Source organism: Odontesthes bonariensis, chromosome 11, assembly GCF_027942865.1.
Source record: "Odontesthes bonariensis isolate fOdoBon6 chromosome 11, fOdoBon6.hap1, whole genome shotgun sequence".
NCBI lineage: Eukaryota > Metazoa > Chordata > Actinopteri > Atheriniformes > Atherinopsidae > Odontesthes > Odontesthes bonariensis.
In genome coordinates, this window is record NC_134516.1 from 15,210,286 (window position 1) to 15,233,989 (window position 23,704).

Below are 23,704 nucleotides of genomic sequence, written 5' to 3' on the forward strand. Positions count from 1 at the left end.
ATTTTGTATTTAAGGACTGCGTGAAAGTGATTGTGGCAGGAAGTTGATAAAAACGGTTTATCCCTTGTGTGGACGAAATAACACTAATACAGAGGTGAGCTACAAATGAATAATTCGATCTATCGTGAAATTTTGGCCTCTCTTACAAAATACTCGAAACAAAATATTCAAAACCAGGAGCCACTATGCTGCAAAGTCCCAAAAAAGAGCCTCTGTTACAGGCTGAACGTTGAATCCCATACAGATGGCAAACAGGCGCGAAGAACATATCAAATCCAAAATATAAACACTCACAGCTGACATGTTTTGCATTAATGTGAGGAAGAAGGTTTCACATATCTGCACACAAAACAAAATAATCTGGTTCTCACTTAAAATGGCCAACAATTTGGTCAACGAGATTTCGTTCAAATAATTTAAGGTCCATCATTCTGCAGTTAGAAAGATTATTCACAAGTGAAACAACATTGAAGACAGCTGTCAGTCTTCCAACCCACAAAAAAACCCCCAAAGAGCTACATCTCAGACTCTACGGGCCTCAGTTAGCACGTTAAACCAAAACTCCCCCACAGCCATGTGAGACACCGATGACATCATTCTGCTAAAAATGGGTCTATATGCTGGCTCAGTTGTGTTGATAATCTTCTGAGGTTGCATATACCTCATTTTAAGACCAGGCAAGGAGCAGGTATTTTATATTATATCCTGGTGAGTGAAACCATAGAAAGTCAGACAAAAAATGCTGATAATACAGTGCATAATAATAGTCCAATAGTCTGGCTTTGCATAGGAGTGTGTTGCAATGCAGAATAAAGGTGCCACTGTTTACCAGGGAAGAAACTCAGCAGTTTGTGATAGAAACAATACTCAATTCTACAATTCCTCCCATAGCTCCAGTGCCTCCAGGGTTGCTTTTGTATGCTGCAAATTTGGTCTTTGTAACTAATTCACATGAAGAAATATATTCAAATGAAACATTCTCCCTCTTTTCTGACACCCCAAAACGCTGTTAGTCACCTGTCAACACCTTTGCTACATCACTCAAGATCAGCTTTATTAAAATGGTTGACATCAAATGTAATACACAGTACAATACAGTTTGCATTCCTGTAGTCAGTACAGCTGGGTAAACAAAAAAGGACAGACAAGCCCCTCAGCAAAGAAGTTGTGCTAACACAGCATCTCACTCAAATGAAGCACCATCTCCAGTGACAGGGGCACGTGTTACCCAGCAGAGGGCAGTCTATGTGTGTCTGTCTGTCAGTGTCAACAAGTTTACTGTCAGCAAAGTGAAATCGACTCAAAACATCACATTTCTCATTCAGGAAACAGAAATAACGACACATTCAAATGTACAAAATGATTTCACTAAGTCGCACAGCATTCGTTATTTTCATCTATGTGAAAACAGAACAAGTATTTTATTGATATAAGTGTTGAGACTTTGTCTCTGCTTCTCTGAGTCTCTGATTATGCACCAGTACATCTTTAAGTGAAGGAATTATTCGCTAGAATTTTATTTAATAGATTTATTAAGCACAGAAGTTACTATTGATCATATGGTGCATATATAGTTAATCTTTTCATGATCTTCACAGCACTCACAGTATATAAAATAAGAAAAAAAAAACTGTAGGGATGCCTGAGGAATCTTTATTCCTGAGTAGAAATAATGGAGGATCCCCTGTGTTATAAGAACAACAATAATAATAATGATGACACTGGACATGTCTATCCAAAAAGTCTGTTTTCACTGTAATTAGAGAAAGTGGAAGCAAAGACAGGAGCAGGACTTAGAAGGAATTCCTAAAGGCAGGAATAAGAAGAAGGGGAAGTAAAGACAGGGACTGAAATGTAAATGTGATGCAGAACACAGATGTGTGCAGGCTTGTACACATCTATTTGCATATGCCTGAGAATGATACAGTAACTTTCCGGATTCCTGTGAAAAATGGCTGGTTTTAGCTTCTCCTCCATAAGTATCTACAGCAGATGCACAACAGATGTCTTCACTCAGCCTCCTGAAGAAGGGAAACACAAGGGGAAATCAATATTTCAAATATTAGGACCCTGTCGTTTAAATGTTACGTCAGCCAGAAACGTGACTGAAAAACAAAAGTGTATCGGGCGAAAAGTGAGACACTTGGAGCGGAATAATACGGCTGGAATATATTATGAAGGTGTACCTGTGGTTCTGGCCACCACACATGTCCGCTTGCACTCCTCCTCCGTGTCAAAGCGGTTCGTGTTGCCGTTGCAGCCTCCATACCAGAACTGAGCGCAAGCGTTGGCCTGCTTGTCGTAGTACCACCGGATGTTATAGTCTCGACACGTGCCCTGGTCCAGCACTAAGCCACAGCGAGGGTCCAAGGGTACGATTTCTGCAGGAAAATGTGTCATATGATCAGGGCAAGGACACTAAAAAAAAACTATTCAATCAAACCTTGGAATGATCAGTCCTGCTCTCTTTCTTAACTGCTCTATCAGGAAGAAGCAGGTTCCATAATAACAAGCCACAGCTCAAAAATAATTGGCCTCCCCGTTCCTTGCTTGGCTGCACACACAGCATGAAGGCAACCCGGAGGAAAGCTGTTCCCTCGCTGCCACCACACACTGGACAGGAACTTCGACAGAGATTCATCTACTTAATTGAGGGACATCGCAGCGCTCTGAGTTTGACCAACTGTGATGGGTTGATCCATTTAGCTTTGTGTTTTTAGTTTTTTTTTTTTGCTGTCACTTAGCATTTGATTATCTTATCTGTGCCTGGCTTCAGGGCACGCTTTATTTAATTTCAATGATGGCACTGCTCCACTTAGAGTGCATTTAACAACGGACTTCCTTAAAGCTGCAGTAGGCAAGTTTTCAAAATAACGAGTCTAAAGTCGGAAAATTCGAACTGATACAACTTTCAGGTCCCTCCCCCAACCTCTAACAAGCTCCGAATCGCCCCCCAAACCCCTCCCCCTCTGTGGACGAGGTTGTGCACGTGAGTTCACACCAGTGTGAGCGGCGCACACAAGCCGGGGCAGACGCTCAGCAGCGTGTGCACAAGCTGTGATTGACAGGTAGGATTCCTCTCACCCTAACTTGATTGGTTAAAAACAGCCGGGAGCGCTCGGTTTTTGCAAGCATGATTACAGGCTTCAGAGGGAGCTACAGATTTCGTTATTTTTCCTAAACAGCCTATTTAATATTCTACTTCCAGAATCCCATGACAGTTCAAGCTAATATGACTAAAAAATAGTTGCCTACTGCCGCTTTAACATGAACTGACCTTTTTTTTCAAACATGATTTTCATGTAGGACATAACTTTTTCTGGGAGCTTAATGCAACACTCGAGAAAGTTTGGTAAGGTATTAAGTGCCTGTAACTCGCTTTTCAACTACCAAACACCTGGGGAGGTGAAGAAGAAGAGAGAGCTAAACTGTGACGAGCAAGAGACGGGACAAGATTACACTTCAGATTGAATCTTTCTGCTGGAAAGAAGCTCAGAGAGAAAAAACGCTGGGCGCTGTCAGTGAAGTTGGCGACTTGTATGTTTCGATTCCTGAGAAGAATATGATCATTTCCCTCTCTGCTCTGTGTAGGCTGGAAGTCAGAGGAGATGGAAGCTGTGGTTGACGGCAGCATTTCAGAAGTCCAAATAATTCCAAAAGGCAGAGACAGAGGCTTTGCTGCTCATCGCTGAGGGTGGACATGAACGTTGCTGAGGCAACGAGTCTATGGACACAACCCGCCAACTTCTCTGCATTTTGCTTGTAAAAATGCTGGGAATGAAAGAAAATACTCCAGCGAACAAACAAAGTACATCAAGTTGAATGATCTGAACACGTCATAAGACTCATTAAATATGAACGCCGCAGTTTCAAGGTGAAAGTGCTCAGCCATGATGTTGACTTTGCGTTTCACTCATATGTCTTCAAGCATATTAAAAAAAGGAAAAAAAAAACACAAACTGCACATATTGCAAAGCTAAAAAAGTGGACTGGTTTTCTCTGGAGGCAGAATTTCTGTTCTGCCTAAGTGTGCTTTTCATTTTTAGCTGATCACCTGTTATTGCACTTCTATTTATATATTCACATACTTTTTTTTTTTGTCAACCTAAAACAAGCTAAACGAATGTGGCTCTGTGTTTACTGTCACTATATTTACTACCAGAGATGACTCCCCCTGCGTGGTGCGACGTTTGGATGCTATAATGGAGTTAAAATGCTTGCGCATGTTTCAGACTGATTCATCTTGTTTCTGTTGCACGAGAAGAATCCTTTGCAAGAAACAGCCTCGTAATTTTGTTTTGTTCACGGTTCCTCTTTGTAATTCCAGTTAAACGGTTTTGCCTGTCTTCTAACTGCTAAGGATTAAAGTTAATTTTATCTTGAGACAAAAGCTGGAAATATAAACAGAGGTTGTTGTGTACCTTTGGGAAGTGCTGGCCTTGGTGCAGGCACATACTGTACACCTGAGGATGATGTGGTTTTGTTTTCTGAGGAGGATGAGGAAGACGAAGTGGAGCCCTGTCTAGTATAGGTGTCCTCTCTGACTGGAGTGTAAGGTTCGCGTTCGAATGTGTCCCCGCGCCTCGTTCCAAGGATGGTTGTTTCCGTGTAAACCCGCTGCCCTCCTCCATCTACCTGCTGAGGACAAAAATGAGCAGACAGTGTTTATAATTAGTTTTGTGAAATGTACAAGTGTACTAGTATTTGTGTTGCATACCTGCGTTCTGCTGGATCCCTCACTGCCTTGCTGGGTGGTTTCTACACGGCCTCCACGGTTGTTGGTGCCGCCACCAGAGTTAAATTCAGTCTGTCGACCGTTCAGCTTATCCTGCTGAGTTATAGGCCTGTACCCATAACCACCAGTGGCATAGCTCCCAGATCCAACCCTGTTGCCATTGTTGCCATTGTTTCCATAGCCGTTGTAACCGTTAGTTACTCTGTTATATATCAAGGCTCCATTCTCGTCCTCGCAGAACTGGCTGACCAACTTGGATTCCAGAGCTGAGACACAAAGGCACAAAAAGATAGGTCTTTATTTACGGTGTTGTCTCTGAAGGTTACCCATGACACAAACCGTAAGAGTTCAAACAACAGAGTACTGATAAAATAGCATTGGCCTCAAGAACATTTCATTTCAAAGCATTGCTTTACGACAAACTTAAAACTTTTTTGGGGGTGATATTTCAAATGCTACATATATTTAGACTGCTCCTAAAGTGTGTACTGTGCATGTGGGTGGTTTGAAAACACATTGTAAAGAGCTTTGTAGAACCTAGCTCAGACTAAAAATGTGCAATACAATTGAAGACCATTGACCCTTGCTTTTGTTGTTGCCATCCGTGGTTTTCCATCCAGCCCCCTTTTAACAGCTAGTAGGTGTAAATTGTTCTCCTGTAAAATCTCAGTTGTTTAAGTGTGAAAACGGCTTAAGGCGGCTAGTTTAAAACAGTTTGGTAAAAATAGGAATTACACTAGTAGGCAGGCCTGCACAGCAGCTGAGAGTTCATTTGGCTTATGATCAGCTTCCAGAGGAATCTAACAGATAGCACAACAAAATGAATAAATGTAAGCGCTGCCCAAACCTTTCCCTGGGATAATTAGCTGTAGCAGCCAGCTGCTTCTTCAGTGTCTGAGGTAATAATGAATGAGAGGAAATGCTGATTAAAAGAGTTTAGGCTGCCGCTGGTCATGGTCTTTGGCTTTTTGATTTCACATTCTGTTGCGTTTTTCTTGTCTCAAGCTTTGTTTTTGGAGTTTGGGTCTTGTCTTCGAATTTCGAACTGTCATTTACCCTATTATGTCCTCATTCACCCTTGTCTTGTTTCCAGCATGGGCAAGTCACCACCTGTTCTCCCTTTCTCATTTACTAATCTCCAATCTCTGACATGATCATCTGTTTCAGCATATACTTTGCTCCTTGCCAGATCCTTTTCGGTGACTGCGTACCTTCCATGTCAGTTCTGCTATGTTTTCAACCACTCCAAGCTTGGCACACTAATGTGAACTGTTATAGTGATACCGTTGTAAGAAAACGGTGACTCTTTGAGGACTCTGTTGATACTTCTCACTTGATGTTCCATTTGATACGGTACAGTTTTCCAGGGGTATTGAGTGCAACTTGCCACAATGGCCTTTGTGGTTCTTCCTGCTATTGTAGGTGTCTCTTACAAGTGAAAACAACATGACAACGAAAACACATAACTCTCATTGAAACAAACATATGATCCTTCATGGCAACTAGGCAGAAAGTTCTCTTACTTGGCAGCGTGTTGAAGTCATCAATAGGCAACATGTGCTCGCTGTCTGGGTCAGAAGCGATCAGATTCAGCTCTCTCAGAAAATCAGCTTGCGCTGGGTCTGAAGTGTTCAAAATCCCCATGGCAAACATCTCAATATTGGCGGCATGCGCTTCTCGTACCGCTATATCCAGCTTCACTGACTCTCGTTTGTCGGTCTGCCCGTCAGTAATCACGATGGCTACTTTGCTGACTCCCTGGCGTGAACTGTAGAAGGCCTCTTGTGTGGCTTTACGGATGGCTGTGCCAGTGTAGGTGCCCTCTCCCAAGTATGGGAGGTTCCTGATGGCCTGCTTGATGTCCTCTTTGGTAGTGTAGCGGGCCAAGTTGAACATCAGCTTCACCTCCCGGCTGTACAAGACCAGGCCAACCCTGGTGGCGTTGCGGCCTACTGTAACCCGGTCCACGAGTGCAGTCACAAAATCCTTGATGATATTAAAGTTTTCTGGGCCCACGCTCTCTGAGCTGTCAATGACAAACACCAGCTCCATAGGCCTCTCCTTGCACTTGATCCCGCATCCTGGAATCACATCACATCTGTATATGAGATCACGGCTGACCTGTCACCTCAAAGGGGTTCAGTCGGTGAAATCAGAGATAAGACAGAAACAAAATCCTCGACTATAGCGTCTGTGCTGTTAGCTCAATGCTGAGGAGAAAAATAAATTTTTGCAAACATCATAAGACACTCTACCACAGATCTCTTTGATCATTCGAAGGATGTCCTCTCTCTGAAACGGATACACCGACACAATTTGAGCATGTAAATAAATATGAGGGGGAAAAAAACAAATAAAAAGGAAAATTGAAAGGTGAGACTCACTGTTAGGCCTGCTTCACCTTTGATTCCCGCTCGACCCTAAAATGAGAACATGAAAAATTGGACACCCAAAGGTTATTCTAAACATGTCAGTTTTTTCAAATCGTTTATTTTATTTCGAGAGAGCTGTTGGCTTAAATGAAGTAACTGTGATGAATTGTTCAGACTACTTAAAAGGTTCAGTCCCCGAGCTTCACTAAAAAGGACAAAAAACAAACAGACTTAAAGCATCTTTAATGTCGCTCACAGGTTGCCCTGGGTTTCCTGAGTCTCCGATGTCTCCTTTGATTCCCTTCAGCCCCCTCTCCCCCGATGAACCTCGGTCACCCTGTCGCACATCACAAAGCAAAACAGCATTGATTGGAAGATCACTTATGTCCACAAACCCACATCAAAAATTACAAGACAACATAGTCACTGACTTTAGGTCCAGGAAAGCCCTCTCCAGGCGGCCCTCTTGGCCCTGACCCACCCTGGCCCCCCTGTTCACCCTGAAAACAAAAATTTAAGTTTAAGTTCAAACATTTTTAAGATGATGGGTTGGAATGAATATGAGTTAAAAACTCTCATTAAGCTTTTTTTGACACATGAATTTCTATTAAGGACAATAAACGTTGGCTTACCTTTGGCCCCTGAATTCCTTGTCCTTGTGGCCCTGTTGGCCCAGGAGGACCAGGTCGCCCAGGGTTCCCCTGTAATTAAAAAAGAACAAAACTTAATTTTTGCAGAGGGCTCCGCACTGGCAGCTGTGGGGACACTCACAAGCCCCCTGGGCGGCTTAGTGTTGGAGTTCTTGATGAATGTGAGGGTCTCCTCCTTGCGGCTGAGGGTTGCAGGAGGGAGGGAACGGTCTGACCTTTGTTTGCATGAGTCCACAGAAAAGCAGTACAGACTACCTGGCCTTTTGGAGTCCCTGAATGGTGTCCCTGGGGATCTGTGGATTGTTCTCCCGGGAGACTTTAGTGCCCATGTGGACATTCACCAGCAGTATGTTAACTTAACCTCGAGACAATAAACCCAGGATCAAGTGTGGTAGAAACGCCTCCCCTCTGAAAGAAGTGAGTGGGCTGGTGGGGCATGATTGGGAGGAACTTATATAAACCCAAATTATATAAACCCAAATTATATAAACCCAAACTATATAAACCCAAATTATGTTTTGCTGTTGGACCTCTGTGCTGGTCATGGATTATCCATAACAAACACCATATTCAGGCACAAGTTGGTCCATAAGTGTACTTGGGACCAGGCCACCTTAGGTCAAAGCTTGATGATTGATTATGTAGTTGTATCATCAGATCTGTGGTTGTACGTTTTTGGATTATCAGGAGAAGAGAGTTGTATCATCAGATCTGTGGTTGTACGTTTTGGATTATCAGGAGAAGAGAGGGACAAAGCTGTCAAATGATAACCACCTGGTCGTGAGTTGGATCTGCAGGCGAGGAAGACTGCCAGACAGACCCGAACGAGTAGTGAAGGTGAGCTGGGAACCTGTCAATGAGATCTTCAACACACTCATCGTGGAGAGTTTTTCACATGTTCTAGGGGAGGTTGGTAGCCTGGGTGCCAGCCGAACTTAGCCCCGCCCATAAAATCTTTGGTCGGGAAGTTCGGTCTAGCTCTGCTCAGTTGGGAAATCATTATGCCCGACATGGAATCAGTCGACCCAATCAGATTGCCAGGGCGGGCTTTATACGATGATGGACAGATGATCAACAGGGACATTATCGACTACGTCACTAAAGAGCGCTTGGTTTGAATTCTGATTGGTTGTAGGTCTATCCAATTGACTAGATTCTGACTAGAATCGTGAGTATGACGTAGTCAGGCTAGGAGGTTGGGGGAATGGAATCTGAATGGGCCATGCTCAGAGTCACCATGACAGACAACATGTAGAAAGACTTTCGGGTTGGCCTCGAGGAAGTTCTGGCAAACCCTTCAACAGCTCAGAAAGGGAAAGTGGGACTTGTCCCAGGTTATATTTGGCCTGGGTGGAGAACTCCTGACCCAAACTGGAGATATTGTTGAGTCCTATTGTCATGAGATTTGGGTCTTAACTGAAAGATGAGATTGTACTCCTTATAGAAATGTTTACAAGGTTAAAAAACTTGATTTTTAGCAGAGGGGAACTTTAACTGAAAAATGGGGTCTAAAGTACTCTGACAGAGAGTAACTGGGACAGTTTTCAAAACAAAGAGTTCATCAGAAAGAAAAACTAAGAAGGAAGACTCTTTTGAGATCACTTGGAACGTTAGATATGTTTTTAGAGCTGTAGACTCAGTGCTAGTTTTTATAATTACACTCATACCAGATTAGGAAAAATCAGCATTTCATGACTTGAAATTGACTCATTAGACCGTCTACTGCTTCATATCGTCCTAAACCATGCAAAGCCATCGCTGACAGAGTCAGCCATTTGGGACTTTAATCATGTTTAATCATGAACTTCAAATTGTCCCGACCGCCGATAACTTATAAGACCCTGCGCATCATAAAAGGATGATGTCGAATCTCTAATGTAGCAGGCTGCTTCCTCCTGACTTGTTGCTGACATGTGATGAGTTGGGTGTGAAAACAGAGTTAATATTTGAGTTTTTGTTTGTATGACATTTCTTGTGTACTTAAGAAAGTAAAGAAGAGTTTAAGGCGGGGGGCTCAACTGCTTTGAAAATAGGTGGGTGGGGGCTGAATAACTCTCTATTAAAGATTTCATGTAATAGATTCCATGTGTGAGTTGACTTCATCATGCAAGAATATGGTTCTATCGTGCAAAATGTATGAATAATACTGAAAAAAGGCATGTTGAAGCGTAAACGTGGACTGAATTAAACTGAATCCAAGCAATGCAGCTAAGTCTCACTGAAGTGTAATTGTGAATTTGACTTTAATCAGATCTATAATGAATACATGAATACTTAAAGTTTCTTTGGGAAAAAAGCAGCATTTTCTAAGGTTTTATCTGCCATCAGCGTTCTCTCAGCATGGACGAGGCCTGACATCAATCGGCAACATGTGTGTCCTCATCTTTTCATTTGATGGGTTCACTCATGTCCCAAATTAAATCTTGCGTACTGCTGCATGACGGTGGAAGTGCTCTGACCCGCAGACACATTAGTCTGAAGCCCGTAGGGAATCTGGATGTGATCTGTGAGGACATATGGGGTGCTGGGTGTTGTTTCTTCAAGGCCTGTTCGGCCAAGTGTTTCTCATCACACACATATGTCTGCTGAGATTCACAGTTTGCGCTCGTGTATTAGAATGCTGTGGGGGAAATCATAAAAAATAGCCTGAGCAAATGAACTGACAGCCTTTGGATATAACCCCCTACATCATGGGCATGTTTGCACAGGGGATGAAGCAGTAATTTATTTTTTTCATCTTTTATTCATCAGAGAATATGACTCAATTACAAACATCTGGTTGTTTGTCAAACTAAATTAAAGAAGGCTCTCTGCACAAGTAAACACCTTCAAATGTTGCCCTTGAGCCCTTTAGAGTGCTAACTTTGTGTTTTTATGGATGAATAAAAAAAAGAATGGTCAGTAAATGAAAGAACAAGTAATTAAAATATTTTGAATTTACCAGTGGTCCTTGGAGGCCTTCGCCTGGAGGTCCTGGTAAACCAGGCAACCCGCGGAATCCAATATCCCCCTGCAAAGATGGGAACACAGTGAAGATGCTGTACAGTCCTGGTGTGCACAGAATTCCCTGAACTCCAAGTGAATTTAGTCTCATTGGATTTGCTGGTCAGGTTTAGACCTGTGATTTCATATTAATGCTTATTCTGATATCAAGCAGCAATAGACAGGTGACCTGAGGTGACAATGTGCAAATTCCTACTCGCCAATCATTGGATCAACAAATATGGCAAATTGCCTTTAAATGCCACTATTCATAACAGAGGGTGAGTGTACCCACTTCTCCAAACACCACTGATTCAGTGTTGTTAGTTCAATAGAGGCAAAATTTGTAAACAGACTGACTATATGTGAGCAAATTTTCTTAAAAAATGTTAACATATTTTGAGTACAAAAAAAACCCAGATCTGCTAATGTACAAACTTATTCCACAAATAAAATAGGAGAGCTCAGAGTCATGAGTGGGATTATTGTGGACTAGAATTTCACACACAGTTGTGATTAACTTTATACCACTTTGAACAAAATTTGTTTTAATAGAGCATATGACTGTCCGGTGACACAATTTCCTCATTTCAACGTTTGATCGTTCAGCGTTATAATTGCTCCCTTTAAATTTGAATTTATTCTTTAAAAAAAAAAAAAAAAAAGTTAAATGTGTCAGTTCATGGATACCATTTGTCTAACTTTCCTATTTTATTTGCAAATTGACTGTACTGCGATACACCCAAAGAAATTATCATTGAAATTAACAATTTTTTTTGTCTTTTTCTTTAAATACTTTGAGTACATTAAAGGGATAGTTCACCTCTTTTGACATGAAGCTGTATGACATCCCATATTAGCAATATCATTTATGAACATTGACTTACCCCCCGCTGCGTCCTGTGAGCCGAGTTCCAGCCTCGTTTTGGCGTCAGACGAAGGTAGTCCGGCTAGTTTGCCAGGGTCCCGAAAATAAAGTGTCTTGCTTCTCAAAACAATATGCGTTCAAAAGAGTAATACATTTGCATCACAAAATCGTCCCTCCAGAAAAAGTCAGACCTCACAATTGCTTGGCACTATTACTCTCTACCTTCGTATTACTACGGACTGTGTAAACTGTGCAGACCGAAGAGCAGACCGAGCAGTCCCCTGCTTCCGAGCAGTAAACACCGTAGCAGGTGCGGCTTTCGCTAGGCGACTGAACGCATTGATATGGGAGGCAAAAATAGCACCAAGCGATGTGAGGTCTGACTTTTTCTGGAGGGATGATTTTGGATTGCAAATGTATTACCGGTACTCTTTTGAACGCATATTGTTTTGAGAAGCAAAATGCTTTATTTTCGGGACCCTAGCCAACTAGCCGGACTACCTTCGTCAACGCCAAAACTCAGCTGGAACTCGGCTCACAGGACGCAGCGGGGGGTAAGTCAATGTTCATAAATGATATTGCTAATATGGGATGTCATACAGCTTCATGTCAAAAGAGGCGAACTATCCCTTTAAAGAAGATCAGTCATATGGAAAATGAAGTATCACAGCTTCAAATACATAAACTCAGTGGTGGGAAAACAGCGTGAGGCCATCTGTTGGACATTAAAAGCTGAACCATATGTAGACCTCAACAGTATAATGATCCTCTGCATACAAGCAAATGCACAAAGGATTGTTTAAAAAACAAGGGATTTATTTCATGGCATGTCAAAGCCCAGATATGGTGAAAACATAGGTGAAAAGGGTTTTTCCCTTGATGATAGTCTCCATGTACACAAACATTGTATGTAAGCACCGTTTTAAAGAGTAAAGAGGGATTCCTTTTCCATCATCAGGAAAACCAACTATTTGTGTTTACAGGATTCTATGGAAGTCATGTGAGCAATTATGTGGGAAGCTGCTCACAGGATGAAGATAAAAGTGAGCCAAAGAATTCTGTAAATAAAACAACTGAATGCAACACCAAGAAAAAAAAAACAGGTCCAAGCTTTGGTCACTTGTAAAGAAAGTTAGCATTCTATAAATCAAACACCTACACTTTTATTTAAGAAAGGGTTGGTGTGTCCAAACTTAACTTAATTTAAACTGGTTTGTAAAAACATGCAAAATTATTGACTTTGCCACCAATATGCTTTCAAACTTTTATCTTAATGATTCAAATTCTCACCTTTGGCCCCTGGATACCCACTCCTTCAGGGCCTGGTTCTCCTGGAAGCCCAGGCAGACCTGGAGGGCCCTAAACAACAAGGAGCAGAAAAGTAAAAAAAAGAAGGAATGGAAGTTGGAATCAGAAAATAAGGGGGCAAGTACAAGTTTTGACAAGGGCCAAAATGCATGTGGGGAAAGGTGATGGCTAGCTGGTGTTGTCTGCTTCAATAGAAGAGCTACTGTATCTAGAGCCAGAACACAAAGTCCTCTACAGTTTGCTTCCCAGTTCTCATCAGGGTACTCATGCTGACCAATGGCCACAGCTGAAAGATCCGATAATGGGCGTGTGCGTTTCAGAGCTGGACTACAGAAGGTTGCCAGGTCTGATGAATCATAATTTCATTCTGTTTCATCGTGTGGATGTCTTGGTCCATGTGCAATGCTTATCTAGAGAAGACATGGCAACAGAATGCACTTTGCGAAGAAGATGTGCTGCTACACATTGTTGCTGACCAAGTACACCCTTTGGTGGAAATAGCATTTCCTGATGGCAGTGGCCTCTTTTAGTGGGATAATGCACTCTGACATATTGCAAAAAAGCTTCAAGAAGGGTTTGAGGAACAGAACAAGTTTGAGATGTTGACTTGACTTCGAAATTCCCCCAAATCAGTCTAGTTGTGAACTTGAGGTATCTGTCCAACATACAGAGGCCCCATAACTTAAAAGACTTAAAAGATCTGCTGCTGATTACTCGCTACCAGATACCAGAGCATAACTTTAGAGATCTAGTGGAGTCCATGCCTCAAACAGGACAGGGCTGTTAGGGGGGGGGCTATCCAGTATTAGGTTGTGCTTATAATGTTGTGGCTGATCGATGTAATGTGTTTATAAGAGATACCAAAGCCCTGTTCATAAATCTGCAGTCTTTCTGTATTGGCGCTTGGCTTGGCAGGTCTACATCTTATTGCGATTTGCTGCCACTTGGGTGTAGTCCCAAGAGTATGAGAAGCTGTCTGAGGCTACGTGCCCACGACAACGGCAACGACAGATAAACGCAGTTCGACAGATGTGCCTATCTTGCACACGGCGATGGCGTTTTTAGGAGTTCAAAACGGAGAAAACGCAAACGCCCTCCAGAGTCGAGATCTTGAAAACGATCCAACCTCTCGTCGCCGTAGGAACAGTTCAAAACGCAGAAGTGCGTTTTTTGCACACGTTAAGTGGGTAGTCCTCCATGAACGACTCCCATATCTCACTATATTTATTTTGGACACTCTCCCAATCCACATTATCCACTGCCTTCCTGGCTTTGTAGTTCAGTGTCGTGTTCAGGAGCAACTGGACCTCATCAACTGCCGCCGCGCTTCGCCATTTTCTTCCAACTGACGCGGAGGAAGTAGCCACAAAACAGGTATTTCTCATATTTATTAATATATAACAATATAACTCATATAACAATACCAAAGGTATTGTTGCTACTGCCACCTAGCTACTGCTACTGCATACTACATCGGCAAACTGCGAGTTTTATACGTTTTCCCTGTTCCCATGGATAGACAGATATCCACCCCCAAGCGCTCGTGAGAACGCAGATAAATTGTGGAGGAAAAAAACGGACATCTGCGTTTATGCTTCAGAGCGTTGTCGTGGGCACGTAGCCTGAGCTGAGGGCTGCTCTTGGTTGTCTTAGTGCAACTGGTGGTCCTTTAGCTTTGTTTTGCTTAGGAAAAGACAGATGTCAAAGTGAATGCCAAATGCCCCCCCTCTTCCTCATTTCAAGTCTTTATGCAAAGCTAAACTCTCCATACCCTTCATGGTATTGTCTGATTGAACCCTGAGCTAGGAAGTGATATACTGCATGTTTCCACATGTTTCTTAGAATGCTGAACTATTCCTATGAATGTTTTTCTAAATGTGCACATCTACCCCTACAAGCCTGAATGGAAGTTCTTTCCTTTGTGTCTGCCCCTGGTCTTAGCTACAGAAATCCTACACAGCAGATGTAAACAGGTCAGTCTGTGCAACTTTAGGTAATAAATGTCTCTCTCATGGATAGATGGCTGAAACTTAAGACCAGAATATAGAAGACTAATTTCACAGTGATGATGGATGGTAGTTATATATATAGATTTATGAGTGGACAGATGGGCACTTTTCTGTCTAAATCATTTCCTCACCATTGGTCCCGGATAGCCGTCTCCTTTGGGACCGAATGGACCTCCAGGGCCTTGTTCACCTCGATCCCCCTAACACAGACACATGCGTTAAAGTCCATAATTCTTTTGTGAAGAAGGTACAATGAGATTTACAGACATTCAGAGCAAAGTGAAGTGAAACATGGATGTAATTGCATGTAAATGGTGCTTTCTGCTCTGTTGTGTGCTTCTGAATGTCCAAGTTCCGTTTAAAACAGGATAATTAAATCTACAAAACATGGTGTTTTTTTATTTTTAACCAAATGTTGGACACCAGATTTTCCACATCTCAGTCCAATCAAGCATATGTGGGATGTGTACAAAACAGGATGTTTAATTGTGCTGCACGTCCCATTTTCTGATAAACGTTTATGACAAAGTGCACACGTGTGCTGTGCAATCTGGCTCTCATTAGAATTAGCTGATAATTGACTTTCCAAACACTGTTCAGCTGCGATAACACACATGCACTTGTTCATTGGAAATCTTATTTCAAGTCTCAATGGTGAAGTCATAGTTCCCCTTTTAGTTGTATTTATTGCAATAAAGGTGTCCTGTTACCTTCGGACCAGGAATTCCATAGCCAGTCTCCCCGATCGGACCAGCAGGGCCGCTTGGGCCAGGATCACCCTAGAATATGTTTTCATAGAATGAGATCCGAAGAATGCATATCAAAGCGAAGAGTCATACGTAGGATTATCTTCCTGCTATTTTTGCAATGTTGTGAACAAAAACCCAGTGCTCTTGTCATATCATGTTCTGCCCCCAGTGTGCTCTATCCAGGAGCCAATAAGAACACATTTCAAGTAGACAACCTCCTTTTTGTCAAATGCATGTGTAAACTTTGGTACAGGCCCACACATGATTCTATGTTGTTTATGTGTGAAAATATGATCCCTATCACTCTAATCCCATCCTTTACCGTCCCTGTTGGTCCTGCAGCCACCAAGTTAGCGTGGTAAGAATTCAATTCAATTAAAAGTTGAGTTAATAATGAACTAAACATCAATAAAACATAACATGAACTGGATAAAAGTAAGGAAATAGGTTTTTGCGCTGGTCTTCTGAATAAAACACCGATCAAAGGGTCACTTGAAAGTAACTCATATAACATTTGAAGTGAAAAAGAAACTTGGAAATTTGAAGAAATACATTCGATTCCAGCGTTTTAAGAGTTTTGAGATCCGTTACCTTGGGTCCAGTGATGAAGCGTCCTGGCAGACCAGGAGAGCCCGACCTTCCTTGTGATCCTGGTTCTCCCTAATCAAAGATATAAAGACAAGCTAAAAGGTTCAAATCTTTCAATCACAGTGGACCTTTTTCCATCATTGCTCACCATTTGCTCACCCTAACAAAAATGATATCCCATGCAGTGGTGCAAAGATTAAAGTAGACCTTTCAATCCGAAAGTTTTTCCTGTAAGTTTTACCCGCAGCGCATCGTTATTCATTTACGGAAACTAAGCCAAAATGGAGAAGCAGTGCAGGAAATGTTAAGCCCACCCCATGATTCATCAGCTTTTAGAACCGGCTTTTGCTGCAATAACTTAAAGTAACTGTTTTCTGACTGATGTTATCAGTCACTCACATCACTGTAGTGGAATTTTTTCCCACTCTTCTTTACAACGCTGCTTCAGTTCATTGAAGGTTGCATTATTGATTTATGCACCACAGCATTTCAATCAGGTTGAGGTCTGGAACTTTGACTGGACCGTTGCTGGACCATTTCTTTTAAAGGCCTTTTGTTGTAGCTTTGCTGCTGTGTTTGGGATCTTTGTCCTGTTGATGACTCAGTTTCAGTCAAGCTTTAGCTGTCAGAGAGATGGCCTCACATTTGACTCTAGAATATATTTTACTCTAGTATACTGAGGAGTTCACGGTGGACTCGTTTACCTGTAAGTGCCCAGGTCCTGTGGCAGCAAAACAAGTCCAAATCATCAGCCCTCCACCACCGTGCTTTATAGCTGGAATGAGGAGTTTGTGCTGATAGGCTTACTGAGTAGAGTCTGAGATTCTGGTTTTGGTATTTTTGCAGTTTCTCACAGAGTATTACACAGTCTGACCTTGGCATGAAGTTGCTGGGACATTCACTCCTACGGAGACTGGCAAGCATCATGTATGTTTCCCACTTGTAAAAGAATCTTTCTCGCTGTAGAATGGTGGACTCCAAATAGTTTGAAAATGGGTAACCCTTCCCATATTAATGGGAAACAACAATTGCTTCTCTGAGATCATTGCCGATGTCTTTCCTCCTTGGCATTGTGCAAACACACAACTGAATGCTCCAGAGCAGCAAACTGCTAAAACCTCTGCTTTTATAAAGGTGCTCACTGATGCTGATGATATGTGAATCAAATGCATTTGATTAGCAGTGTCTGTCAGCTGCTACTTACCCTCTTAATACTTAATGAACAGTAAAGGCTACAATTTATCTTAAAAAACAATGACACAGTGTAATATGTCACGTGTTGTGAACTTTAAGACCTGATAAAGACCAGCAGATATTTTATTATGTCCTAATACATAAAATCCTCACTTTTTACTTTATACAGTCTTAGCTAATGATGACTTAATGACTCCTCACCTTTGGTCCCGAGGGTCCAGCAATACCAGGTGGACCTGTCAAGCCTCTTATTCCCCTTTGTCCTTGGTCCCCCTGAAAAGAAATCCCCGTAACAGACAGTCACTCGTCTGTCAGCTGTGCTCCTTTTTCTCTTGTTCTCTCATTGTACATAAAGGTCAACAAAAGCCTTTTACACGAGATGTCAAAAAGTCAGAGTGTTACTTTTGTACCTTTTCACCCTGCGTACCAATTCCAGGTGCCCCCTCTGTCCCCCTGAGGCCGACAGGTCCTGGTTCACCCTGAAGCCACAAACACACACATGCATGCGTTGAACTTGCTTTTGATTAATCATAGAGGTTCGATATTGCGAAAAAACAACCTCCAAACTACCTTCTGTCCTGGGGCTCCGTCCTCCCCCGGTAACCCCGGCAAACCGGAGATTCCCGTTGATCCGGGCTCACCCTGCACACAGACATGTGGACCAGTGTCGGTTCGTGGACTGAAAACTTTGTCATTAACTGCTATCGTGGGTTTTTATCAAAAAACTAAACTTTGACGCACCTTTGATCCGGGCTCGCCAGCCCCCCTTTCTCCCGTGGCACCAGTCTCACCTGGCAGCCCTTGATCTCCCTGTGCGAACAGAGTTATTTATTTTTTTCTCAATCTTTAGGGAACGGAAATCCTAAGAAATTATTCTTTAAAGTGCACGTATCATTTAACAAGATGATTAATCCTAAAGCGATGCCTGAGCCAGCTATGGGTCTGAGCATTCAAGCGCATATAACGGTGAGATTTAGTTCCAAAACAATTATCTCCAACAGATTAAGGAAATATAATATGACTGACATGCTCAATAATGCAAAATGAATCTGTGCAAATGTTACAAAGCAGTGGGGAGAGTAAATGAAGCAGTAAGAAGGTTGTCAGTTTGCTGCACCACAACCATTAGCTAAATCTCTCCATCCAATGATACAATCACACAGTAGCTGTGTGAGTCTAATATCCCAGTTGTGACTCAGCAAAGCATTGGTTTCATCACAGAGTAACTTTTTATTGAATTAAATTGTGCACAGTGAGAGAACTAAACAGGGCAGGAGAGGAAATGCTAAGTGCTAGCTTGGCCGGACTGTCCAGTAATTTAATGTCTATCTCAGCAGACACTGCGGTGCACATAATAACCACCCAAGCATTTAATACATTGATGAGTGTGCGGCCTCGCCTACTTTACATGGACTACTGAATGCTCTTTTGTGCCATGACAGCTGCATAGTGTTTCTCAAGATCATCGACATTATGCATGGACAAACCTTGGATCCAGGAAAACCCTCTCCAGGTGGGCCTCTGCTCCCCGGTGGTCCCCTTGGACCCTCAACGCCCTGTCAGTGTTAATAAATAAAGCGATTAAAAGTGGACAAACAATTGACTGTATTAGGTAGAGGATTTGGAAATAAGAGTGGTTGCGTATTTTCTTTTCTTTCTGATTTTCTTGAAATCGTTTTGAGGGATGGATGGTCTGGCTCTGACTTGTATCAACTTTTCTCCTCTCTTTAAATTCTATATGTCTTTTACAAGGTAGACCTATTTCAGTGCGATTTCAGTATTGGACATAATCTTGTTCTACTTGTCAATTCAACAGCTATTCACAGTGAACAGGATGTTCTGTGACCAGCTGAAGCACACTCTTGGTAACCCTGCTTTCGTCGCTTTTTTGGGGTTTGGATGTCAACACATCACCTTGTGCTTGAAACATGTTGAGCTGAGATTTTTTTTAAATGTAAAAAGAACCCACCCAAACCTCCCCTCCACGTGTCATTGATTAGGTTTTACTTTGATTTTTTTTTTTAGCTGTGAACAGGATACAGACTGCTCTGCCAAAACATGCATGATTATGCAAGTTGTTTCTTAAATTAGGAATCCGAGTGACTCTCTTTCACACAGGTTTGATCCTCACATGTGTCAGGGGCAAGTGGAAGTAGAAAAGAAAACTAAATGATAAACAAATAGATTGTTTCATAACTGTCTGACTGCACCTCCCACCCATTTCTAAACTACAGACGTAGCAGAAATTGCTCGCCCCAAACAGTAAATATCACAGCCCAGTTGCTTCAAATAATGGATTCAGTTTTCTTATTTTATTTGGCTACTTCCAAATCCAGACCCCCCGTGACCCTGAATTATTTTAAGCGGGTTTAGAAAATGGATGAAATGATGATAAATGGCAGATTTTGTGCTTCAAATTACACTTTAGCAGTTTAGCATGTGTTTAATCAAATCGACGTGGATTCCCGACGCTAAAGGAATCCCTCGGGTTTGGCAGGTATCTAATGATTTGATCTCCAAAGTTGTAACAAATTACGCCCAAAAAATTCATGGAAAGGATCCAAACTGTTTTTTTTTTTTAGATATTTCAGTGTGGACTAGAATTGTTAACCAACCTAAAATCCATGTTTTATTTATTCCAAAGTCAAAGGGGCCAAAAAAGGATTGACAACAGAAAATGATTAAAAAAGAAAAAAAAAGAAAAGAAATCAACGGAAAAGCGTGATGTGATGGCAGTTGAATCCAAAGTAGGAGTCAGTTTTATGAACCATGGACTTGCCTTCTCTCCTTGAATACCCAGTCCTGGGAGGCCTACGAGCCCTGTAGGACCTGGAGGGCCAAAATCCCCCTATAGGTTCAGATAAGAATGGAGGTTAACGATGATAGTACAGCGATGAAGATAGTTTTGCATTACATAACACTCAAATGGCAACTGGAACATTTCATGACTTATTACTTGTGGAAAGCACCTAGCTGCAGGGGATTCTTTAACAAGAGCGTATGTGCATTTAATGTTGGCCCTGCTGTTTTGTTGCATTCAATGACTACATTGGAGTGAAATTATGTGAAATATTTCACAATGAAAACACCCTGTAGACGCTGGTTTGTAATTAATTAATCTATTTAACCATGAGGCTACATTCGAAAATCACCCGAGTAAAGCTTCCCAAATCCCAAATTTGTTCATCTTCCAATGACACAAAATGACTTATGTGACTGCACCACTGTTTCTTAAATCAACTCAGTTTCCTACTTTATAAATATAAAACATAATGTATGAAACATTTCTCCAGGCGGCTGAAAAGATCTGCAAACACATTCTGACAAATGAAGTCCAGAGCTTTTCATCAGCGTCTGCTGCACTCACTTTCCCACATTCATAAGCCCAACCATAAAGCTCTGCTCCTTTTATAAGCTTTAACCTTGATTAATCACCTGTAGACTGAGGCCGTCTATATAACACCACGCTCGGTGCATTAATAGGTGGCTTTGGTAACTTTTGGCCTTGTTCACAGCAGAAACCCAGTTTTCTCTTCATTCCTTTGTGAAGGCTTTTCAGTAAGTCACCTCATTTATAGCCTCTCCGTACTGTACCTTGTCTCCTTTGATTCCAGCACCTGGCATTCCCCGGAGCCCCCGTTGCCCCTCAAGGCCTCGTTCACCCTGTGAAGGCGGACAGAGAAGTTATTACATTTTGACTTTTGAAATATTAGATGTAGGACAGTGATGGCAAAGTAAGACCATGTGCACCATGGCGGAGAAAGTCTGTTTCACAGTTTCTTTGATAAAAGCTGCAGAAAGGACAGGTCAGACTGGTGTAAAATCTTATTTTCAGTGTTCATGCAATATGATATTCACATAAATCATACAATGCTAAATGTTACACCGCCACTGAGGCCACACAGAGCTTTATTTAGAAATAAAATAAATTATATAGACTCATACTAAGTCTTCATACGTCTCTTAATCCATGATGGTCCATGGTTTGTGGTGGTGTATTTCTTTGTCTGTATTTTCCTTGTTTTACCTTTTTTTTTTTTTCTTTACAGGAAAAGAGTTTCTTAACATTTACCTGTGATGTTTAAAAGTGATGCTATACATGATTTGATTTGTGATTCATGGGGCGTTCTGACCAAAAAGCACTACATGACCTATTTGGGGTGTGAGCAGTCTACTTTAAATCCCAGTTTACTCTCTCCAAGCTTCATCAGCAGAATGATTAGATTGGCATAAATCCTGACGATGTGGTACTTACCCATGAGGCTGTGCATAGACGTCTTTATTTGGATTTCTCTGATAGAAGTTGTTCATCAATACGCTGTGGACTTTTCACCGTAGTCCTTTATTTTTACTTTAACAGCTCTGACGATGAACTTGAGTCAAACAAAATTTGGGGCTATATGCGAACTTGCTGTATGTTAAATTGCTCAACATGAAAATGGCCAAAATAGATGTTGAGCTGCTCTGGTCGAAGTTTGGTCATAAACCAAAGTATTAGACAAATAAATCTCCATCCCCTGATGAGGCTTGTTAAACAGTTAAGGGATCGCAAAAGTTATACAATTCAGATTTCACCATGTATTACTGTCAATTATGCTGTCAATATGAAGTTTTAAAGGAGCAGCCTGTAGGATTTTGTGACATCTAATGTCAAAGTTGCAAACTGCAACCAAGGGATATATATATATATATATATATATATATATATATATATGTATATATATATATATATATATATATATATATATATATATATATATATATAATATAGAATTTTATGTACTTGGCAATTGTTTAAATCATTCACAGGTGGCTCAATTAATTCTTGTCTCATGAACATGCTTGAAGCCACACAGGTTAACCTCAGGGATTAACAGGTAATGGTAGGAATTCATCCCCTGGGCACCGTGGACACCTGCACGTACTTTCATGAAACAGTTACTTAGATCATTTTGTTTACGTTACTATTATTAGGCAATAATACCAGCCAACCAGACTCTGTGGCAGAGGCAGAGCGGTCTTTCATCAGTCAGAAGGTGATGGTTCTACTTCCAAAACCCACAAGTGTCCTCTTCAACCCTACAGTAAGTTGCAGTATCATCTCTGAACTACAGCCAAAAGTCAAATCATTTGAATGAGCTCATGTTCTACATAACATGAGGATTCATGCCTTTTGAGGCGAAAACCAATGCAAATGTTTCAACCCTCCTTAGAAACGGTTCAATGTCACAGATGGACTGGTGAAACACTTGGTTGTGGCTATGCAAAAATGCTTTTGCTCCAATTAAATGATACTAATACTACAGCACGGAAGCAGTAACCAGCTGTGATTTTCAAAGACCAAATTCTTGAAGTAAAATCATGAGAGTACTGAACTGGGTAACAGTTTGTCTCAAGCCCCGCAAGCATTTTTTTTTTTTAGAAACCGTTAAAAGAGGTAGGTATAAAAATACAGTGAAGTATTAAACCAGCAATCATGCTGACAGTACCACGAAAACAGTCCTGCATAAGAGTCTGGCTCCTCGCAGGCTCTGCAGAGGAGTTTTTTTCCCCTGAGGGAATTTCACTCGTCTTTCAAGGCCATCCAAGGACAACGCAAATACAGTGTCACAAACAGATGTACGCAGATAACTACAGCCATGCTGCGTTTGCATGTTCGCTTCCAGATGTTTTGCTTTATTGTCATGACTCCATGATTCGAGCACACAATCTAAGGTGCTAATGATGTGGAAAAAAGGGTAAACACTGCCTCCGAGCTGCTGTGAATCCGGAGCTTGTCGGGGCATGTCATGTGAAGAACACTGGTTTAGAGCAAGAACGCCATCTGCGAGTCTGCAGTCAAGTCTCAAGAAAAGAAAAAAGCATCCCCTGAGGCCAATCTACAGCAGAGGGTTATACGCCTCCTCCTCTTTTACGGTGGAAAGTAGCTGTTACTTTTCAGAGGAAATTTGCCTGGTGATGAATTAGATGACAGTTCACCGCAGGTGGAAAAAGGCAAAAATGTTCTGCCTCCTGTTATGAATATGCTCTGTAAGTGTTGTAAGGGAGCCTAAATGTTATTACATTCTTACCTAAAGACATTCCACTTACTTATGTGCACAATTTAGCATTGGCTTTTATAACAACAAAGAGATTTGGCCTGACTTCAAACCCACAATTTAAAACGAAGCAAACTCATTTTACAAAGCAAGACTTGAGCAACTTTTGCAATTACAATGACTTAAGACTCATGAACGACAAGTTTGTGAG

At 41.6% G+C, this 23,704-nt stretch overlaps 1 protein-coding gene across 2 annotated transcripts in view; it reads right to left on the minus strand.

Moving 5' to 3' along the window:
- Positions 1–227: 227 nt before the first annotated feature.
- The window catches only part of LOC142391689 (uncharacterized), a 43,146-nt gene continuing 19,669 nt past the window's right edge, over positions 228–23,704 (minus strand). The window contains exons 15-36 of one of the 2 annotated variants that reach the window (XM_075477666.1): positions 21,050–21,118; positions 20,235–20,303; positions 18,943–19,011; positions 18,197–18,265; positions 18,026–18,097; positions 17,866–17,934; positions 17,657–17,728; positions 16,265–16,333; positions 15,635–15,703; positions 15,056–15,124; positions 12,898–12,966; positions 10,699–10,767; positions 7,740–7,808; positions 7,539–7,607; positions 7,364–7,444; positions 7,120–7,155; positions 6,991–7,027; positions 6,259–6,816; positions 4,718–5,001; positions 4,422–4,635; positions 2,187–2,381; positions 228–2,021 (exon numbers count right to left, since the gene is read on the minus strand). In XM_075477666.1, the coding sequence (XP_075333781.1) occupies positions 2,014–2,021; positions 2,187–2,381; positions 4,422–4,635; positions 4,718–5,001; positions 6,259–6,816; positions 6,991–7,027; positions 7,120–7,155; positions 7,364–7,444; positions 7,539–7,607; positions 7,740–7,808; positions 10,699–10,767; positions 12,898–12,966; positions 15,056–15,124; positions 15,635–15,703; positions 16,265–16,333; positions 17,657–17,728; positions 17,866–17,934; positions 18,026–18,097; positions 18,197–18,265; positions 18,943–19,011; positions 20,235–20,303; positions 21,050–21,118 (2,385 nt within the window). In that variant the 3' untranslated portion in view covers positions 228–2,013. Of the gene's footprint in view, positions 2,022–2,186; positions 2,382–4,421; positions 4,639–4,717; positions 5,002–6,258; positions 6,817–6,990; positions 7,028–7,119; positions 7,156–7,363; positions 7,445–7,538; positions 7,608–7,739; positions 7,809–10,698; positions 10,768–12,897; positions 12,967–15,055; positions 15,125–15,634; positions 15,704–16,264; positions 16,334–17,656; positions 17,729–17,865; positions 17,935–18,025; positions 18,098–18,196; positions 18,266–18,942; positions 19,012–20,234; positions 20,304–21,049; positions 21,119–23,704 lie in introns of both variants that reach the window. The other variant, XM_075477665.1, reaches the window with a different exon arrangement.